The following is a 17059-nucleotide window of genomic DNA, read 5'->3' as shown; positions in this document are numbered from 1 at the left end:
GGGTACGAATACGGAATAACCCCATCGGGCGAAGCCTCAGTCAATGGATTCGTTGTACATACAGCTGTGGGCTGCAGACGAGGGATTGTCTTCACGCCACCCCCAAATAGATCAGACGAGGCCAGGACGGTGGACAGGAATAGCATGTAAAATGACATCGGCCGTCCGACCCCTCAGTCAACAACGTTTCCAGGGCCAACCAATTTGTTCCGTCATCATTATCCATGGATGGCTGCAGCGGCGGCCATCTCAGGCGCCAGACCCTAGGCTCGAGTCCCGACCCACTGGCCAGGGTTCATGGCCCTCGTTATTGATTCCGATGTGTAGGGTGGTCTGCTTTTGGCTAAATTGCCGCCCAAAGCCGATGCACAGAAACCAGGTTAGGAATGAGGCAGTACTGGAGGGGGGGCTGAGAGGGCTTTGCTGGAGCCTGGCGCCATGCTCATTCTCTGTTCCTTTTCAGCTCCTTTTCTTCCTCGTCTCGCCCCATGGTTAGACCATTTCGATCACATTCAGGACAGTTGACCTTCTGCACAGATCGGTGCTGGATGACAGTGTCGCCATGTCTTCATCCACCTCGACCGAATCGCCCAAGCAGAGCAAAAGAGCGAAGAAGCAACAGAAGAAGCAGCATGGGACAGATACGATTCCGCCGAAGAAACCAGCCAAGGTTCTGTTGGCAGATACCATCGGACAAGCATTGCACGAGCGTCTCCTCTCGTTTGGTGACCGTTACCACCAGCACCAGCATGCCCATCAACCGTTAGGGCAACATCATCACAATGGCTGGCAACCCGTCGACCAGCAACTCCTCTCCACCTCCCCCTACCTCACCGTCCCTCAAATACCCCGCTCAAGCGCGAGCAGCAGCAACATCTCGCGCAAATCCTCCTCCATGACGCTATCCTCCTACGACGACCGCAGCGTGGCCTCCAGCCGCACCAGCCACGACTCCAGCCCCAGCCCAGGCACCAGCAAACCCTCCTCATCTTACTGTAATGAACAGCCCCAGCCCAACCGCATCATCACTCTCAACCCGCCATGCAGCATGGCGGCGATCGAGCATCTGATCTCGCGGCACGGCCAAGTCTCGCACATGGGCGTGCTGGACCCAAGCTACAGCCTGTTCGTCAACACCACGCGCACAGCCCTGCTCTGTTTCAAGGTATGCAACAAAGTCGCCATAGTCTCAGGGGACCCGATGTGCGGAGTCGAGGAGTATGGCTCCGTGCTCTCGGAGTTCCAAACCTGGCGCCAACGCCAGCGTCTAGACATCGCCTTCTTAGGGACAAGCGAGCGCATGGTCGACTACGCCCAGTGCCAGCACCCGCACCCGCAGAACGAGAACGAGAAAGACACCAAGAGCTGGACGATCCTGGAATTCGGCCGCGAGCGCGTCCTCAACCCGCTCACGAACCCAGTCCTCCACGAACAAGAAGGCAAACGCATCGTCCTCCAAACCAAACAACTCCTCCACCCCGCGAAAGGGGGAATAGCCCTCAACCTCTACATCGCCCCTGCCCCCTCATCAGCAGCAACAACAACAACAGAAGACCAAACCCTCCAATCCCAACTCACGGAGATCTACAAAACCTGGCGCCACCACCGCAACACCTCCACAGGCACACAAACCCAAGCCTTCATCACCACCCCGACCCCCTTCACCGTCCCCGAATCCCACCCCCACCCGCAGATCATCTACATCTACACCACCACCACCACCACCACGGCCCCCGGCACAGGCACAGGCACAGGCACCCCCAACGCCCTCGCCGCCCTCCGCTACCTCGGCACCCACCACGGCTACCACCTGGACCCCTGCATCGCCGCCCCCGGCAGCCCCAGGGGCCTCTCGGACCTGCTCGTCTTCGCGGCGATGGCGCTCCTGCGCCGGCTGGCGTGCAACTACCTCAGTCTCGGGGTCGAGCCGTACGCGCAGCTCGGCCGCGTCGAGGGGTTCGCGTCCCCGCTGGTCGAGAAGCTTACCCGGCGCGCGTACCGGTATGCGTTTGCCCGGCTGCCGATCCAGGGGAAGAGGGCGTATTTCGATAAGTTCCGGCCGGATCCGGCGCTGGAGAGGGGGTTGTTTTTGGTGTTTGTGGGGGAGAATTCCGGGCATTGGTTGGGGGGGAGGGTGAGGGGGGGAGAAGGGAAGGGGCATAGGAGAGGGAAAGGTGTGGGGGGCGCGCCCGCGGTGAGGCAGGTGGTTGGCGTGGCGCATTTGGCGAATATTAAGATTAGGAGGGTGGTTTGGGGGTGACCTTTATATGGTGGTGGGTGGTTGTGGTTGTGGTTGTTAGGCGGAGGGTGTAGGGTGTAGAGTATGGGTTTATATAGTTATCGTCATTCACTTGTTACCTGTTGCACAATGATGCGTTGGATTATCTTCTGTATATAAATTCGAGTTCTAATGTGTCTGTTGGTATCCATAGTATGGTTTTACATAGCAATCTCAACTACATATCACGCTTAATCATTTCACCATGCATAGTATAGTAGGTAGTGAGTGCTGTGGGCCTACGGAGTATCATCTCATGCTCGGATCGATCGCGTTACTAGGTACAGTAATTTTTGAGTCATGTACGCCTACTACGTCCCATTCTCCAGATAAGACAATATGGCCGAGCGGTCTAAGGCGATAGACTAGAAATCTATTCTCTTCGGAGGCGTCGGTTCAAATCCGACTGTTGTCGTTTTTGCTTCCCACTCCCTTCTCTCTCCCGGTGAAGGCATTCATTTTCTTAGGATAAGGATTACCTATTGCTTTTTGGGGGGGGGGGGGGTCTTTTTCGGTCCTGCTTCCGTGTCATTAGAAATGCTGCAGAGGGCGCGGTGGATAGCGCGGTGGATAGCGCGGTATAAAGCTGGCATGCGTAACTCTATGTCTCAAGGGTTCGAGTCAATTCGTGCTATATTTGTGTATAGGTTATGTGCTCTCTCGAGGATACTGAAGTGAATACAAGGACCTGCTCCTGCCGAAGAAAAGATATATCATGTTCAGTCTTATTCACAGAAAACAAACCAAGAACCAACTTTGTACACATGCACCCCGTCCAATGTACACCCGGCGGGCCAGCCAGCCAGCTACCTGACCACCCAAAGCATCACATCACAAACACCCTAAAAATCATCAACACTAACGACTGGACAATATGCTAACAAACTCATCAAATGCTATGGCAGATGTAATCATGTAAAGGTCGGGTATAGCGCCTCGCTCAACGCAGAGAACTCAGAAGCAGGCACTTTTGGACACATCCAGAGAATAGAAAAGCTTATAACGGGTCAGCTACACCCGCCCGACAGCGTTCGCCGCCTGCTGCAACACCCGCGGCCACCGCGAAATCAACTCCACATCGTCCAACGCCCCCTTGCCCTGGTTGCGCACGTACTGTGTGCTGGGGTCAATGCGGGGCTCGTAGTCCCAGATTGATGGCACGCCCTTGATCAAGGCGGAGTAGACCAGTCGGCGGCGGCGCTGGGAGCGGAGAACGTCCTCGCGGATCTGCTCCAGGTTCCAGCGAGTGTGCACTTCCTCGACAAAGTGTGCCAGGAGCGTGGCGGGGTCGCTGGTTTGAGGCAACACCGAGGAGTGCTTGGAGGGGCTTGGGGTGCGTGGTGGAGTCGGGAAGGGGAAGGACGAGGTGCCGTCAGGGCCACGCGAAACGCGCGGGAAGTCATTCGGGGTGGGCAAGCCTGTCCCCTTGCCGTTGACAGCGACGAGCTTGGATGGATCAGGCAGGCCTGCGACCAGGTTGACGCGCTCCTCCGGGTCGGCAACCACGTCGAACAGCATCGGGGGGTCGATCAGTGAGTAGACGAACTTCCACTGTCCGCGGCGAATCATGACGGTCGGCGACTGAGTGCCCTCGGCCATGTACTCGCCCAGCACGGTATCGGTCTTGACGCCGTCCCCGCCCGTCAAGTATGGCAGCAGCGAGACGCCGTCCAACGGCAGCCCAGGAACCAAGGGTGCGCCCACCAAGTCCGCAAACGTCGGCAGCAGATCCATCGTCGACACGTTCTCCGACACCCGCTTAGCCGCGAAGCGCTTCGGCGCATGCATGATCATAGGCACACGTGCCGACCCCTCGTACCACGTCATCTTGTACCACAAGCCACGCTCGCCCAACATATCGCCGTGATCGCCCGTAAACACCACAATGGTATCGTCGCGCAAACCGCAGTTGTCGAGCACCTTCAAGAGCTTGCCCACATTGGTGTCCACATAGGTGCAGGCGGCATAGTAAGCGCGGCGCGCGGCCTTGATGCGCTCCTCCGGCATTTCCTTGCCCCACAGGTCGATGCACTTGAGCACCCGCTGGGAGTGTGGGTCCTGCTGATCCTGGGGAATCGCGCCGTGCTTGGGCAAGGGGATGTCGACATCCTCATACAGATCCCAGTATTCCTTGGTCATGGCATAGGGGTCATGCGGGTGGGTCATCGACACGGTCAAACAGAAAGGCTGGTCGCCGCGCTGGCGCACATGATCGTAGAGGTACTGGGTCGACTTGTACATCACCTCCTCGTCGAAGTCGAGCTGGTTTGTGCGAACGACGGGGCCAGCCTCCATGACGGACGACATGTTGTGGTACCAATCGGGACGGATATCCTATTTGGGTCAATATTTCCTCGCTCTCGGGCCACAATTCCAGAAGACTTACGGGTTCGTCCCAGTTGACGGACCAGCCATAATCGCCAGGGTAGATGTCGCTAGTCAAGCGCTGCTCGTATCCGTGCAGCTGATCGGGGCCACAGAAGTGCATCTTACCCGCCAATGCAGTGTGATAGCCCTCGCGGCGGAGGTAGTGGGCGTAGGTTGGGACATCGGCGGGCAGGTCGGAGGCGTTGTCGTACGCACCAATCTTGGAGGGGAGTTGGCCGGTCACCATGACGAAACGGGAGGGGGCGCACAGCGGCGCATTGCAGTAGGCGGAATCAAACACCACTCCTTCTTCGGCCAGCTTGTTCAGATGGGGGGTTCTGATAGGGGAGTCCTTATCATGGAAGGCCAGAAGCGGGGCGGCCATCTGGTCGGCCATGATGTACAGGATGTTGGGCCTTTTGGCAGCCATGGCGATAAGCGACTCTCTCTGTGGACGGGGGATTGTAGACTTGTCTAGACTAGAATGGCCTGTAGATAGCTGCTGTAGAAGGGACAGCCGTTCTCAACAAGTCTGTCTTGAGTGATAGGGACCAGAAAAGTGACGAGGCAAGAAGGAGTGGGAGGGGAGGAAGTTTAAAAAAGGAGGAAGAGACCGGATTATAAGTAACAGTGACCGGACAGTGATTGACTTCAAGTGGAGACTGACCACTGCAGCAATGAACGAGTCCCAACGCCTGTTTCAGGAGGTGAAGGGAGAATGGGAGTCGAACAGGAGGGAAAAAAAAAGCAGGAGAAAAAGAAAGGTTAAGAAAAGAAGGCGGCAGAATCAGGCTTAGTACTCCGTAGCCGATCTCTCTTCTCCTTCTGGCTCGTCACTCGGCCTCGCTCGTCAATTCCCCATGTCACCATAACAATGGAACCATCGGCGGGGACGATGGTGTGATTGCGGGAGGATCCATGGATAGCCGCCAAGGGGGCAGCAGCACAGCTGATCATCAGGCGGGTGCAGTGAATAGGAAACTCAATGGTGATGAGGTGGTGAAGCAGGAGAATCTTGCAGATGAAGCGGATCGACTCCTGCATGCGGGCTGGTCTATCATTGACTAAGGTATCAACCGGGATCAACGGTCACGGTTGTGATGGCCAGTCCCCCGCCCCGATAAACGCCATTTCTGATGATTTGCCACGCGAGGCTCTCAATCTCCGGTGGTGGCGGTGCTCACGTGCTGGCCAGATTTGCATCTCTTTGACCTGACCCAATCTTTGTTCCATTACTCATTACCACACAAACACTTGTAAAAGAGCCAATTGATTGACTGATTTTGTCTTCGATAAGGAAATTGACATTATCCCGGGGGGATCGATTGTTGCTCACCGCCCATCGCTTAGTGGGATTTTCTACAATTTAGGATTCGCCGGACTCGCACCGGGCCCGATCTTGGCCCACTTGGCGTTTTTTTTATTGATGGTTCATTGGTGTGTGATTCCATCCCCGGATCCGCTGTGGTCACGAGGTGCCGACTAAGCCGGGGTTGTCGGCAATCACGGTGGTTGTCTGTGTTGTCTGTGTTGTCTCAACCATTGTCTCACCCAGGATTGATTGATTGATTGATTGATTGATTGATTGATTGATTGATTGATTGTTGAGGGTGACGGTGATCCGTCAGATAGCATCAAAAGGGGGTTTACGCGTCTACTTCAAATGACACAGAGGATATTCTAGATCAGCTGAAGATATTCATATTGAGTAGCAGGATCCGGTTGCCAGCCGTCGGAGATAACCTGAGACAAGTACAGTACGTAGTGCTAATCAATCACCCCCTATCCGTACGGTCCAGAAACTGGCAGACTGGGCTTATCAGAAACGCAGGACACGACGCAGCAATCGCCTTCCAATCTTGCTTCCAGTGACACAGGTAGTCGTCGTCACACAGGGGCTCTTTGCATTTCTAACCGCGATATCACGCGCCACTTCTCAACCCCAATACTCTGAGTTGTCGGGCGGAATTCCAACAATAGATCAATTATCAAGACTTTACTCTGATTTCAAAGCAGAACCCCCAACTTTCCCCTAATTACTTACTACTACGTAAATGTACGTCTCAATTGACATTCCCGCAGCCAGCAACCAGATCTCCGCCAACCCACGGATTCAACCCTCGATCAAACCAAGATAGAGCGATCGAAACCCGAACCCACGCACGCAGACTGACGTACGTATGGCATAGGAGCTACCAGCTATCCACCCCAGCTTCAAGATTTACTTTTGACTTTCAGAATAGGTACCTACTGTACTCCGTACACTCCCCCACAACGAATCACACAGCCAGAATCCCATGTACTGTCGAAGTTAAGCGCATTTGCCAACCCTGCGGCTCGATGGCATCATCCGCAACCTATCAGCGCCCTCTCTTGCCGCGGCATTCGTCGTAAGCCTGCGTGGAGCTGGGTTCGAGCCTACCCCGGACGATCCCCTGAAGATCCTTTTTGTTCTTAGCTTGGGTTCTGGAAGGGGTTTAGAAGCCGCGTCCTACGTACGAGTAGCTCGGAGCCGCAGCATGGCTTGTTCTGTTGTGGACGTGGCGTGGCGTGTCTAGTCGTCTTGACTGGCAGCTCTCGGCGGGGATGACTTCGGCTAAAATGTCCGCGTGTCCGATGTTTCGAGAGTGCAGGGTTCATCGTCGGGATCATACGAGATTGGAAACCCGGGTCACCGCAGCTCAGGTGTGTGTTCTTCTCTGGTGGTGGGCGCTGGAGCGTGAGTGTGATGGAGGCTCCAACGTCATCGGATGGCAACCTGCGAGCACGCCATCGCCGGGTTAGTCATCAACGGTCGATTGCGGTAGGTGGCATTTTTGGTGGCATTTTCGGGGGATGTGAGTTGTTGTTTCAGTTGCGGACATACTACGCACGAAAGTATTGGGTGGTTCTTGAGTTGTTTGAAGATCTGCGCTGTTGCTGCAGTGGGCGGATTGCCTCCCCGTAGCTGGTAGGAGTTAGTATAGAACAAGATATCCGCATCCGCATCAGATGGTTGAGCCACAACCCAATTGCCTCCAATACAATTATGTTAACCTAGCTTTAGAAGGGTCTACATACACCTGATTCTTATTCATTTTCAAGCTATCCAGAACACAAGCCGACCTCTCGAAATCGTACCCCAGTATCCTTCCCTCCTTCCACTCTACACATTCCAGAATATCAAAAGACCCAACCAACCTGCCAGATCCAATTAACCCTCAACCATAGTATCATACACCAATTCAGTCCATAACCCATCAACCGTTGGACCCCACCACAACCATACCGGATCCATAGAAAGAACTCCTCAATCCACGACCCAACCCCTACCCCGAGAACAGAAAACCGGGCACCTACCAGCCCTACCCACCCAAACCAACCATCAGCACAACCATAACCCCCACCCCGCATAAACAACAACAACAACAACAACAACAACAAAAAGGTAACCATCCCCCACAAAAGCAACATAAGGCAGACGGGCCCCCCTCTAAAACCCCATCTTCTCCCCCTCTCGCATCCCCTCCCCCCCAGCTACACACTCCACCACCGTCACCGCCTCACTCAAAACCGACCCCGCATCATCACCCTCCTGATTAGATCCCTTGCCATCCAAACCACCAGCACCGACAGCAGCAGCAGCAGCAGCCGCCGCCTTCATGGCCCGCCGATCCCGGACCCTCTGCACCTGCCGACTGACGAACCGCCACGCCTCGGCCGCGAGCTCGAGATCCGATTTGGGGCGACGGGGGATGGCGCTGCCTGGTTCTGATGTGGCGGGGGGCCGGGGGAGGGAGGTGGAGGATGTCATTTTTTTTTCTCGGTATTTCCCCGGGGGTTTGGTGCTGGATTGGTGATATTCTTAGGGGTGGATGGGTGGATGGTGGCGGTGAAGTATGTTTTAAGGTATGGATCCCCAACTCGAGTAATTTTTGTCAAGGAGAAGTAGACGAATTGTATGGTTTGTTATTCTGGAAGTCGGAGAGCGCTCTCCTTCGGGTCTGGATATATTGGACAAGGTCCCAGCTGGAGATGGGCGTTTTTGAGGGAGCAGTAGTAATAGATGCCAAGCAGAAAACAGTAACCAGGAATGAGCAATTGATGAGCCAGACCCAGAAATTCGTGATGTCTTATATAGTCTACCTACATGGAGTGTACAAAGCGAGCAAATATGAGCAAACCACAAACGAACAGACCAAACCTAGTAGACTTCCCAAGTCTAAGTTTGAGTCGGAGTCTGAGTGAGTCACGACGCTTAGGAATCAACCGGTGCCTAAGCACCTGGCAATACAAGAAGAGGTTATAATCAGATGAATCCCGGAACCTTGAAGCCGTGGCGGGTTCCGCATTGAGGCAAGGAAGCGGTGGGTGCGCTACTGCACGGCACGGTGGGCTGGATACGTGGTGAGGCTGCCTGGACGCGGGTGACAGGTATTCTGCACCTGCAGCAACATCTAGCGGCGCTCGAGCCTAGAGCTGTTCTAGTCGGTCTTGTTCTTCCCTTGATGTGATTCGTCTATGGACTTGGGGGTGATTCGTACATACGGGAGGAGTCCATGTGATGATGTCGTGCTTCAGTGGTTGTATGATTCCAAGGAGAGACTTCAGTTGTTCTCAATATGACCTTTATGGTGCGGCTTCAAAGCATGGCCTATTGCTTCTAAAACCACGTCAAAAATACGCTGCTCGCAGACCTGGATTCACAAAATGAAATAAATTCGCTAAAGGCAGAGTATATATATCTAAGTTGACACGTGAATGGCCACAGGCCATGCAATGGACGCTGTCAACTGACAGACTGCACTCGCCCCTTCAAGGTTAGAGGCACGAGTACATTCATCATGAAAAAAGTTCAGCGGAGACCGAAAATTGCGAGCCCCGTCCAAACATCCCAGATGTCCGTCTCGAATGCAAGTAACCACTTAATCGACTTTAATTGCGCTGTTGCTGGTCAGATCACACCAAAAAAAAAAAAACAAAGCAGATCACTCACCTGTAGATACGTCGGATAAATGCGTACGCCGTCAGGAACCCAACAGTCCCAGTCAACAGACCGTACACGGTACAGGCAAGGAAGCTGTAGCTGAAGAAAAGAAGACTAGACACGAAACCGGTGATGTGAAGGTGGATGTAATAGTACCAAATGCAATACCCGAACACCCAGAAGGCACTGCTTCCACCGGTAAGGAAGCTCTGCCACCACCAATGGTAGTTCTACTCCCGTTAGCGACAGCCCGTCTCACCTCCACAAACGAACAACTTACTTCGGCACAGAGCTGACTGTAGGTGGCAATGATCGTCACCTCGCTGATCGTGACCATCAGGATCGTCGACACGGCACTGAGGAATCCAAACACATAGTAGTATCCGCTCTTGTCTTGCCACAAGCTCCGGAACACAAAGAGAAGCTCAATGAACAGCACAGCAAACGGACCCAGTCCAGTCAAAAGAGTACCGCTGATGCTGTGCAGATACCAAGGCTGAGGCGGAATTTGGCGAGCGATGGAGGTGGTTTTGGTAGGATGCTCCCAAGCCGTGGTGCGGACATAGCCATACCAACTGCCAACATAGACCAACGGGACCTGGATCAAGAGCCAAAGAGCAAGAAGGCCGACTAGAGTGCCGAACGGAATCGCGGTACTCGAGGCCTGGGCCCAGACGAACAGATTGAGGATGAAAATCAGGCAGAAGACCAAACCAGGGAAGAACAGGGCGGTCTGGAGGTATTAGTAGCAGCACAGTCATTGAGAAGCAGAACACTCACAATCAGCGTATTCTTCCGCCAATGAACACCCCCAAATGTCTTGTAGAGTCTGCCCGAGAAGTAGCCCGAGAACAAACCAGCAAAGACAAACAAGCCCATACCAACACTGACAAATCCGCCACGGAAGCTAGGATTCAGCACACCCAGGCAGCTGAGGAACAAGAGTCCCGAAACCATGAACAACAACTGCATGCCGGAGCCGATAAGGGGCGCCAGAAGTCCACTGAATTGAGGCGTCCGGAATACGTCGCCATGAAGCAGTTTCCATCCGCTGACGTCTTCCAGACCTTCATCGTCAGATCCATCCGCATCCCGCTCGACATCTGTGCTCTGCTCCAGAAGCCCGTCACCTTTCCTCTCCGAAGCTCTGGACTTCACCTTGAGCTTTCCATCCTCCAAAGCTCCATCTCCGCGACCCTTGATGTCGCCCTGCACAGTCCGACTCCAAATGACATAGACTGCCACTCCGAGGACACCGGAGATAGTCAGAGAGTTGAGAATAGCGAGCCAGTGGGTTGCAGAGCCCTCCTCTTGGTTGGTGAAGTAAAGGTCCCACCGGTTCCACCAGTCAACCCCATTCTCCTCCTTGAAGTAGACGGAGTAGGTGTACGGAATCTTGAGGGTGGCGCCGTCATCGATCTCGTCATCGTCTTCGGGGATATATGACGATCCCGGGTACATTTCGCGCAGTTTCGAGGTATTCGGCGGGATGTACAGCTCAAGTCCATCGTGCGCCTCGTGAACCTGCTTCGGGCAACCGTTCTGCGTGTGATCTTCCGCGCGGATACTCTTCGGGTGGATCTCGAAGCCGACAATGACCTTGCCGCCTTCCGGAGCCGACCGCCAACGGATGACAATAGTGAAATGATTGTTGATGTAATACCGCAGCTTGCCGTCGATGTTCGAGTACTCCTGGAAACCGAGCTTGAAGCCGGTAGCATAATACTTGCGACTTCCGTCCACAGTCACAAAGCTGGTTGCGCCAGGCAGGTTATCCGCGATCCACTCGGCCACGTATCCCTCCTTGATGAGTTGACGAGTCCATTTGATATCCTTGCGCCCGATCTCCTGTTCGCAGAGCACCCGACAGTCGACGTTCTGGCCCATCTGCAATTCAAAATCAGATGTCATGATACGGTCGCCGCGAAGGATTTCTCCCAGGTTAAGAGACACGCTTTGTCCCGAGCCAAACGGGGATCCGCCGTGGGTGCGGCCGCTGGGAGGGCAGACAAAAGGCAAGTCGAAGTATGCATACTGAAGCTGAGTGTTATCGGAAAAAATCTTATTAACGAGGAGAGGGATGTGTTCGTCGTCGTTGTAGCGTTTGACAGAATATCCTAACAAAAAACCGATGGGTCAGCGATAGGGTGGATGGTTGTCGCAGCACCAGCGATGCCGACCTACCAGGGATGTAGAATGCGTAGGTACACGAAGCGAACAACAGCCACAAGGCCCATTGACGAGGGCGCCAGAACTGTCGAAGCTCCATGATTCAATTAGGAAGAGAAGGGTATCAGCCGCTCTACCAGAGATTGAGGCACGACAGCGCAAGCATGCACCAGCAGTTTGCGAACGATTGACAAGTCGTACGTGGCGGATACGAGATCGAGGGGGTGCAAGTAAGTAGATCAGCGTTCTGTCAACTGACCGCCCGATCTTTATCGGTCAGAAGTCAATTCGAGCGATAAAACAATTAAAAAATCGAGATAGAAGGGGAAGAAGATTTAAAAGATAAACATAATCGAGTAAGGAAAGGAAGACAGCCAGGTGTGGATGTATGTAGTCAAACCACGATTTAAGAGAGGGAAGAGGGGGGAACGGGGAACAGCCCGACGGTCGACGAACGGAGATCCAGCGGTTCAGATTGCGACGGGAGATGCGAAACCTGGGGTTGACAATTCAATGCAGCCAAGAAGGGAACGAATGGAATCGGCATCAAATGCCAGAGAGAGAAAAAAATGGTGCAAAGTGAGACAAGAGACCAGAAGAGTCAGTGTGGTTGGTGCAGTTGCAGTTGGGGAGTCTTGGACAGGTTCCAAGGTGCAGGAAAAAGGAATTAAGGTCGGGGAGCGGGAAAAAGAGTTGAAGGTCGATCGATCAACTTCCAGTGAAGCTTGTGTTTCACTTTCAGCTTCGGGTTTAGTCTCTACCTCGTACTAGTTTAGTCGCTTGCCATTTCCGGAGAAACATTCAACCATCAACTCCTACTACAACTCCTACAACTCCTACAACTCCTACAACTCCTACAACTCCTACAACTCCTACATTGCTCTTGTTCTTGTTACATGCAAACAACCACTTCAGATTAGTGCTGAGTCTGTTGGATTTTCCCTAATCCTCAAATGCATATCCATAGCTGTCCACGCATCATCGATAATACCCCCACAAGCCCAATTCTCCACTCGACCTAGTCAACAAGCTTGATGCACACCTTGCCAATGTGCGACCCAGATGCCATGTACTCGTACGCCTTAACCACCTCTTCCTGAGTGAACCGAAACTCCTTGTCCACGGGCAGACGAAGTCCCTTCTGGGCCACAAACCGCACGACCTCCTCCAGAAGCTGAGTCGAGCCAACCGTGATGCCGCGCACGACCGCCCCCTTCGCCAGCGCCAGGCTCGCAACATCCGGCATCTCCGACTGCTTGGCCTGCGACAGGAAGCCGATAACCGAGATATTTCCGCCCATCTTCACGGCGTTCAAGCTCTCCGCGATGGTACCGGAGCCACCGTTCTCCAGGATGTAGTCCACACCCTTCCCGTTGGTGAGCCGCCGCACCTCCTGGGACCACTCGGGATGCGTCTTGTAGTTGATGCCGTGGTCGGCGCCGAACTTGGACTTGACCATCTCGAGCTTCTCGTCACTGGACGAGGTAATGATCGTCGTCGCGCCAGCGGCTTTGGCTAGAATCACACCGGTGATGGAGACACCTCCCGTACCTATGTAGCGCAGCCCAGCCCAGCCCAACCGGTTAGTATCACAATCTCATAAACCGACAGGACAAGAAAGTGGATTCGAAACACATACCCTGACACAAAACCGTCTGACCCGGCCGGAGCGGCACATTGCCATAGAGCGCATTCCACACCGTCACCCCGGTACACACCAGGGTCGACCACTCCGAGAAGCTCTGGGGCGCGTCTTTGGGGAGCTTGACCACCGCCGCAGCGGGGACGGTGATGAACTCGCGCAGCACGCCGTCGATCGGGCCCCCCTGCCCGTTCTCCCAGTTCTCCTGCTGTCCGTACAGATTGGTCGGGTCGAAGGTGGCGACGACCCGATCCTCCGGCGCGAACTTCTTGACTCCTTCGCCCACTTGGACGACCGTCCCCGCGGCGTCGGAGCACGGCACCACGCGGTCTTTCACGGGGAACGGGTACTGCGAGGTGGCCACCGCGATGTCGCGGAAGTTCAGCGAGACGCTGTGCACGCGGACCAGGACCTCGTGCTTCGAGGGCGAGGGGATGGGTTCCTGGAAGGCTTTGAGGTTCCGGACGGAGGTCCGCCCGCCGTCGAGGCGGATGACTGTTTGTGACATTGGTGCTTTAATTAGGAGGTTTTGGGTTTGGGAAGGGGAGTTGGAAGGGGTTGGTTGGGTGTGGATGAATGTGATGATTTCGGACTCATAGCGCAGGCGTCATGGCGGCTTATATACCTTTGGTAGTGTGGCAGGCTGCTATGAAGCGGTAGCTGGGGATGATTAATTGCATGTTACAGTTGTGAGGGAGAGACTCCGTGCAGTGTATACAATTCGTCATCATCCACGGATCGGACTCCTACACTGCAGTCTATCTGACCCACTTCTCCGAATCTCCAAACTCAATCTCCAAAAGTGGATCGGCCACTGCGAGACATCGCTACGTAGTTTACATTTCGATATAAGCCGGAACTTGAATCATTTTTCTTAAAAGTTCTGGAAAGACGTACTGGCTACTTGCATCAGCTCATTGTCGAGCAAGGGTGTGAGTGATGTCATTCTTATGGAAATTTCTGGCATATAAACCAGTTCAAGGAAATTGTGTATGAGAGGTACAGTACATTCTGAGCACTAGCACTAGAATCACCCTAACCGGCTATGTCTATACTGATCTAACACATCCCCAATCATCCTAATGAAAGCCCAGGGAGAGTTACCGTGCATTACATGAGACCACACCTCCACAACCTGATCTGCAAGAGTATCGAACGCCGTGCGAGAGGCATCGGTTCCACTGCCCTGAAGGGATGCCATGCCTTCGGTCACAACGTTTCGGATCCAATCGATCAGGAGATTTTCGGGCTCTAGAACAATCCGTCAGCAAAGTGTGATTCAAAGGTACAAGTGCTTTCGAGGAACGTATGCCCTAAAAGAACTGGAGACTTTGCACGTACCAGACAAGGATTCACCATAGCCAGGCGACTGCAGCCCTCGGAGCCATTTGGAGAGGTACACGGCACATTCAAGCCCGCACAGCGCCGTTTCTATGCTCCAGACCAAGGCCTGGTTGTGTTTGACGTACTGAACACCCAGCTTGACTATCATTTCTAGGACATGGGTGGCGTGGTGCGCGGCCAGAAGTTCGTCCCACTGCTGCTTCGCGGGCGAAGACAAGTGCAGGTGATCAGCTACAGCCACTGGGTCCCAGGACAAGAGCCCCGTAGAATGGTAGCTGTCATGTTGCAGGCAGTTGCGAATATACGCTAGGCTAAGCAAGGCGCTGGACGTGAAAGGTAGAGGCCCGTTGGGGTCGAGTGGCTGAAGATTCGACTCCGGGGTTCGTTGCCAGAAGGTGGTCCATCTACGTAGTGCCGTTCTAAGTTGTTGTTAGCTGTGAGGATTCTTAGCTTTCAGGGGTTTGATATACCGGAAAAGGACCTGGTAATCTAGCGAGGGCGCCATGCCCAAGCTCGCGGGCAGCATTCGTACCCACATCACCATCTGAACTAGCCCATGGAGTAGGACGTAGTTGGAAACGGGGCTGGGGAGGCATCCGTTAAGGTAATTATCTTGAGATGCTGACAGTAGACCTCTTAGGGCGTCACGGAAAGTACTACGGTCGTTTTGACTGCCTTGCCGCAGGAAGAGCCATGTGGTTGAATCTGGCGCCGTCCATTCAGGACAAGAGCACGGCAGCTGTAGCCCGAACTCGTGGCCCCAGATGAAGGGCGGGAGCCCGTACGCGATGCCTTGGATGTTGAGGAAGCAGAATGCGAGTAGCTTGGTCCGTCTTTCGGACTCCTGCTCTGCCCAGGTCTCCCAATTGTCGGTCGACTGCGACCCAAGTTCTTCTAGGCCACTCAAGCGCAGGGAGTGAGCAAGCATGCCGCGCAACCTGAGAGACTCGTTTCTGAGCTCGGCGTCTTCGCTCCAAGTTGCAAGTGTACAGAGACATAGCAAGCATCGAACTTCATCTACGTGGTTATCGCCGCTGCTAATTTGCCGATTCGAGCCTGTCAGCCGTGCCAAAGCTTCATGTTCCCTCTGACGCTGGCGTTCCAGGAGCAGCAGCTTTGCAAGGAAAAAGAGCTTGGTGGCTGAGTGACTTTCATACCGACAAGCCGCGCCAATTGCCAGCATAGACAGACATAGTTCGGGTGAGCATGTCTCAAGCTTGAAGGTGGGGATATGGGTGAAAGGCACGTTGAGGTAGAACCCTGTGACATACCCCTCAAGGAAACGGTTGAGCGAATCCCTGGATGGTAGAGACACATCCGGTATGTAGCAACTTCCCAGAGCCTGTATTAGCTTGTCTCGTTGAAATTCGGTGATAACTGGATGGGCAAAGTGGGGGACGATCTGCGTTCCTATATACGTTCTGTCAAATGCTACTTCGTCGATGGGAGGATAATTCAAGTTTCAGCCTACCTAGATTGTGCTGCGGTGTTGGGAGAGTGGCAGGAGCTGGTGGTCCCTGACTAGTTATCGGAGTGACTGGGATAGTATTTGAAGCCGGTTGCGTGGTAGCAGTATTGAAAGGCTGACCAGTGCTGTTGAGAAATACTGCATTGTCCACAATGTTTTGTTCAATCAGAGGATCTGATCCGACGATCTTAGTACAGTACAGATCCAGTATATACAAAAGGGTCCGCACCATCTGCTCGAAGTAATTGCTCTAATTCCATGAATTGATTGGTGAGAATCGAAGAGTTGCTGCAATTCCCCGTTAGTCGTTTTTTTGACTACCCATCAATACTTTCAGTATACTCACATAACAGGCTGTCCAGTCAACACCTGGGAACTGGAGCGCTGCAACGACTCGGGAGTCAAGAGGTCGGCATTGCGCCGGACAACACGAGGACCCTGAGACTCAGAATGGGAGCTGCATGCTGTAGCTCTTTCTGCTGGAAGGGAGCTTGCAAGGGTATTCCCCTTGAACTCTCCATGTACAATGCGTTCATGACGTTTCAGAAGATCGCGTCTGGAGAATTCGGCTCCACATGGGCAATTGAACGGTTTCTCATGAGTATCTTCACAACGATGTCAGGGGAACTGTGTCATAGTAAGCGAACAAGAGCACTAACGTCTTCTGGTATGCCGTTGCAAGTGCTCGAGACGGCGAAAGTCTCGGTGACAATAGTTGCACTGAAACTCTTTCTTGTTGGAAGACGGGGTGGAACTCATGGCAGTCTATACCTGTCACAAAGACATAACCTCAAGGAAAGACAACTCTTAGTTGCCATACAAAAT

At 53.8% G+C, this 17059-nt stretch overlaps 6 protein-coding genes and 1 non-coding gene across 7 annotated transcripts; 3 read left to right on the top strand and 4 right to left on the bottom strand.

Moving 5' to 3' along the window:
- The first annotated feature begins 114 nt into the window (after window positions 1–114).
- ergS lies at window positions 115–2471 on the top strand. The gene is made up of 2 exons (XM_025645149.1): window positions 115–2121; window positions 2200–2471. Exons 1-2 carry the CDS (start codon window positions 563–565, stop codon window positions 2258–2260), a joined length of 1620 nt encoding a protein of 539 aa, XP_025508678.1. The 5' UTR covers window positions 115–562; the 3' UTR covers window positions 2261–2471.
- A 140-nt stretch (window positions 2472–2611) lies between these two features.
- Window positions 2612–2693, top strand: BO66DRAFT_t29. Its single transcript has one exon. It is a non-coding gene; the product is annotated as a tRNA-Ser (tRNA).
- Window positions 2694–3224: 531 nt separating this feature from the next.
- On the bottom strand, window positions 3225–5285 carry BO66DRAFT_67985 (putative choline sulfatase). The gene is made up of 2 exons (XM_025653490.1): window positions 4665–5285; window positions 3225–4612 (listed from the first exon to the last, which is right to left on the bottom strand). Exons 1-2 carry the CDS (start codon window positions 5073–5075, stop codon window positions 3290–3292), a joined length of 1734 nt encoding a protein of 577 aa, XP_025508677.1. The 5' UTR covers window positions 5076–5285; the 3' UTR covers window positions 3225–3289.
- Window positions 5286–8117: 2832 nt separating this feature from the next.
- On the top strand, window positions 8118–8863 carry BO66DRAFT_449733 (uncharacterized protein; the record flags this gene model as incomplete). Its single annotated transcript, XM_025651792.1, has 1 exon — window positions 8118–8863. A coding segment is annotated over exon 1 (465 nt), but the record flags the coding sequence as incomplete, so codon positions are not given.
- Window positions 8864–9549: 686 nt separating this feature from the next.
- Window positions 9550–11880, bottom strand: BO66DRAFT_433963 (transmembrane 9 family protein; the record flags this gene model as incomplete). The annotated part of the gene is made up of 5 exons (XM_025650740.1): window positions 9550–9568; window positions 9621–9841; window positions 9892–10344; window positions 10392–11728; window positions 11796–11880. The coding sequence occupies 5 exons, from the start codon at window positions 11878–11880 to the stop codon at window positions 9550–9552; spliced, it is 2115 nt and encodes a 704-aa protein (XP_025508675.1).
- Window positions 11881–12798: 918 nt separating this feature from the next.
- Window positions 12799–14085, bottom strand: BO66DRAFT_417010 (zinc-dependent alcohol dehydrogenase family protein; the record flags this gene model as incomplete). Its single annotated transcript, XM_025649642.1, has 2 exons — window positions 13420–14085; window positions 12799–13331 (listed from the first exon to the last, which is right to left on the bottom strand). The coding sequence occupies exons 1-2, from the start codon at window positions 13928–13930 to the stop codon at window positions 12799–12801; spliced, it is 1044 nt and encodes a 347-aa protein (XP_025508674.1). The 5' UTR covers window positions 13931–14085.
- A 367-nt stretch (window positions 14086–14452) lies between these two features.
- BO66DRAFT_467506 (C2H2-type zinc finger protein) lies at window positions 14453–16993 on the bottom strand (the record flags this gene model as incomplete). Its single annotated transcript, XM_025652574.1, has 7 exons — window positions 14453–14673; window positions 14764–15185; window positions 15237–16176; window positions 16238–16408; window positions 16464–16522; window positions 16581–16839; window positions 16894–16993. The coding sequence occupies 7 exons, from the start codon at window positions 16991–16993 to the stop codon at window positions 14453–14455; spliced, it is 2172 nt and encodes a 723-aa protein (XP_025508673.1).
- Between the last annotated feature and the right edge of the window lie 66 nt (window positions 16994–17059).

The sequence above is a fragment of the Aspergillus aculeatinus genome, assembly GCF_003184765.1.
Source record: "Aspergillus aculeatinus CBS 121060 unplaced genomic scaffold BO66scaffold_2, whole genome shotgun sequence".
NCBI classification, from domain to species: Eukaryota; Fungi; Ascomycota; class Eurotiomycetes; order Eurotiales; family Aspergillaceae; genus Aspergillus; species Aspergillus aculeatinus.
The sequence above is the reverse complement of the archived record's forward strand: the minus strand, read 5'-3'. Positions and strand labels throughout refer to the sequence as shown.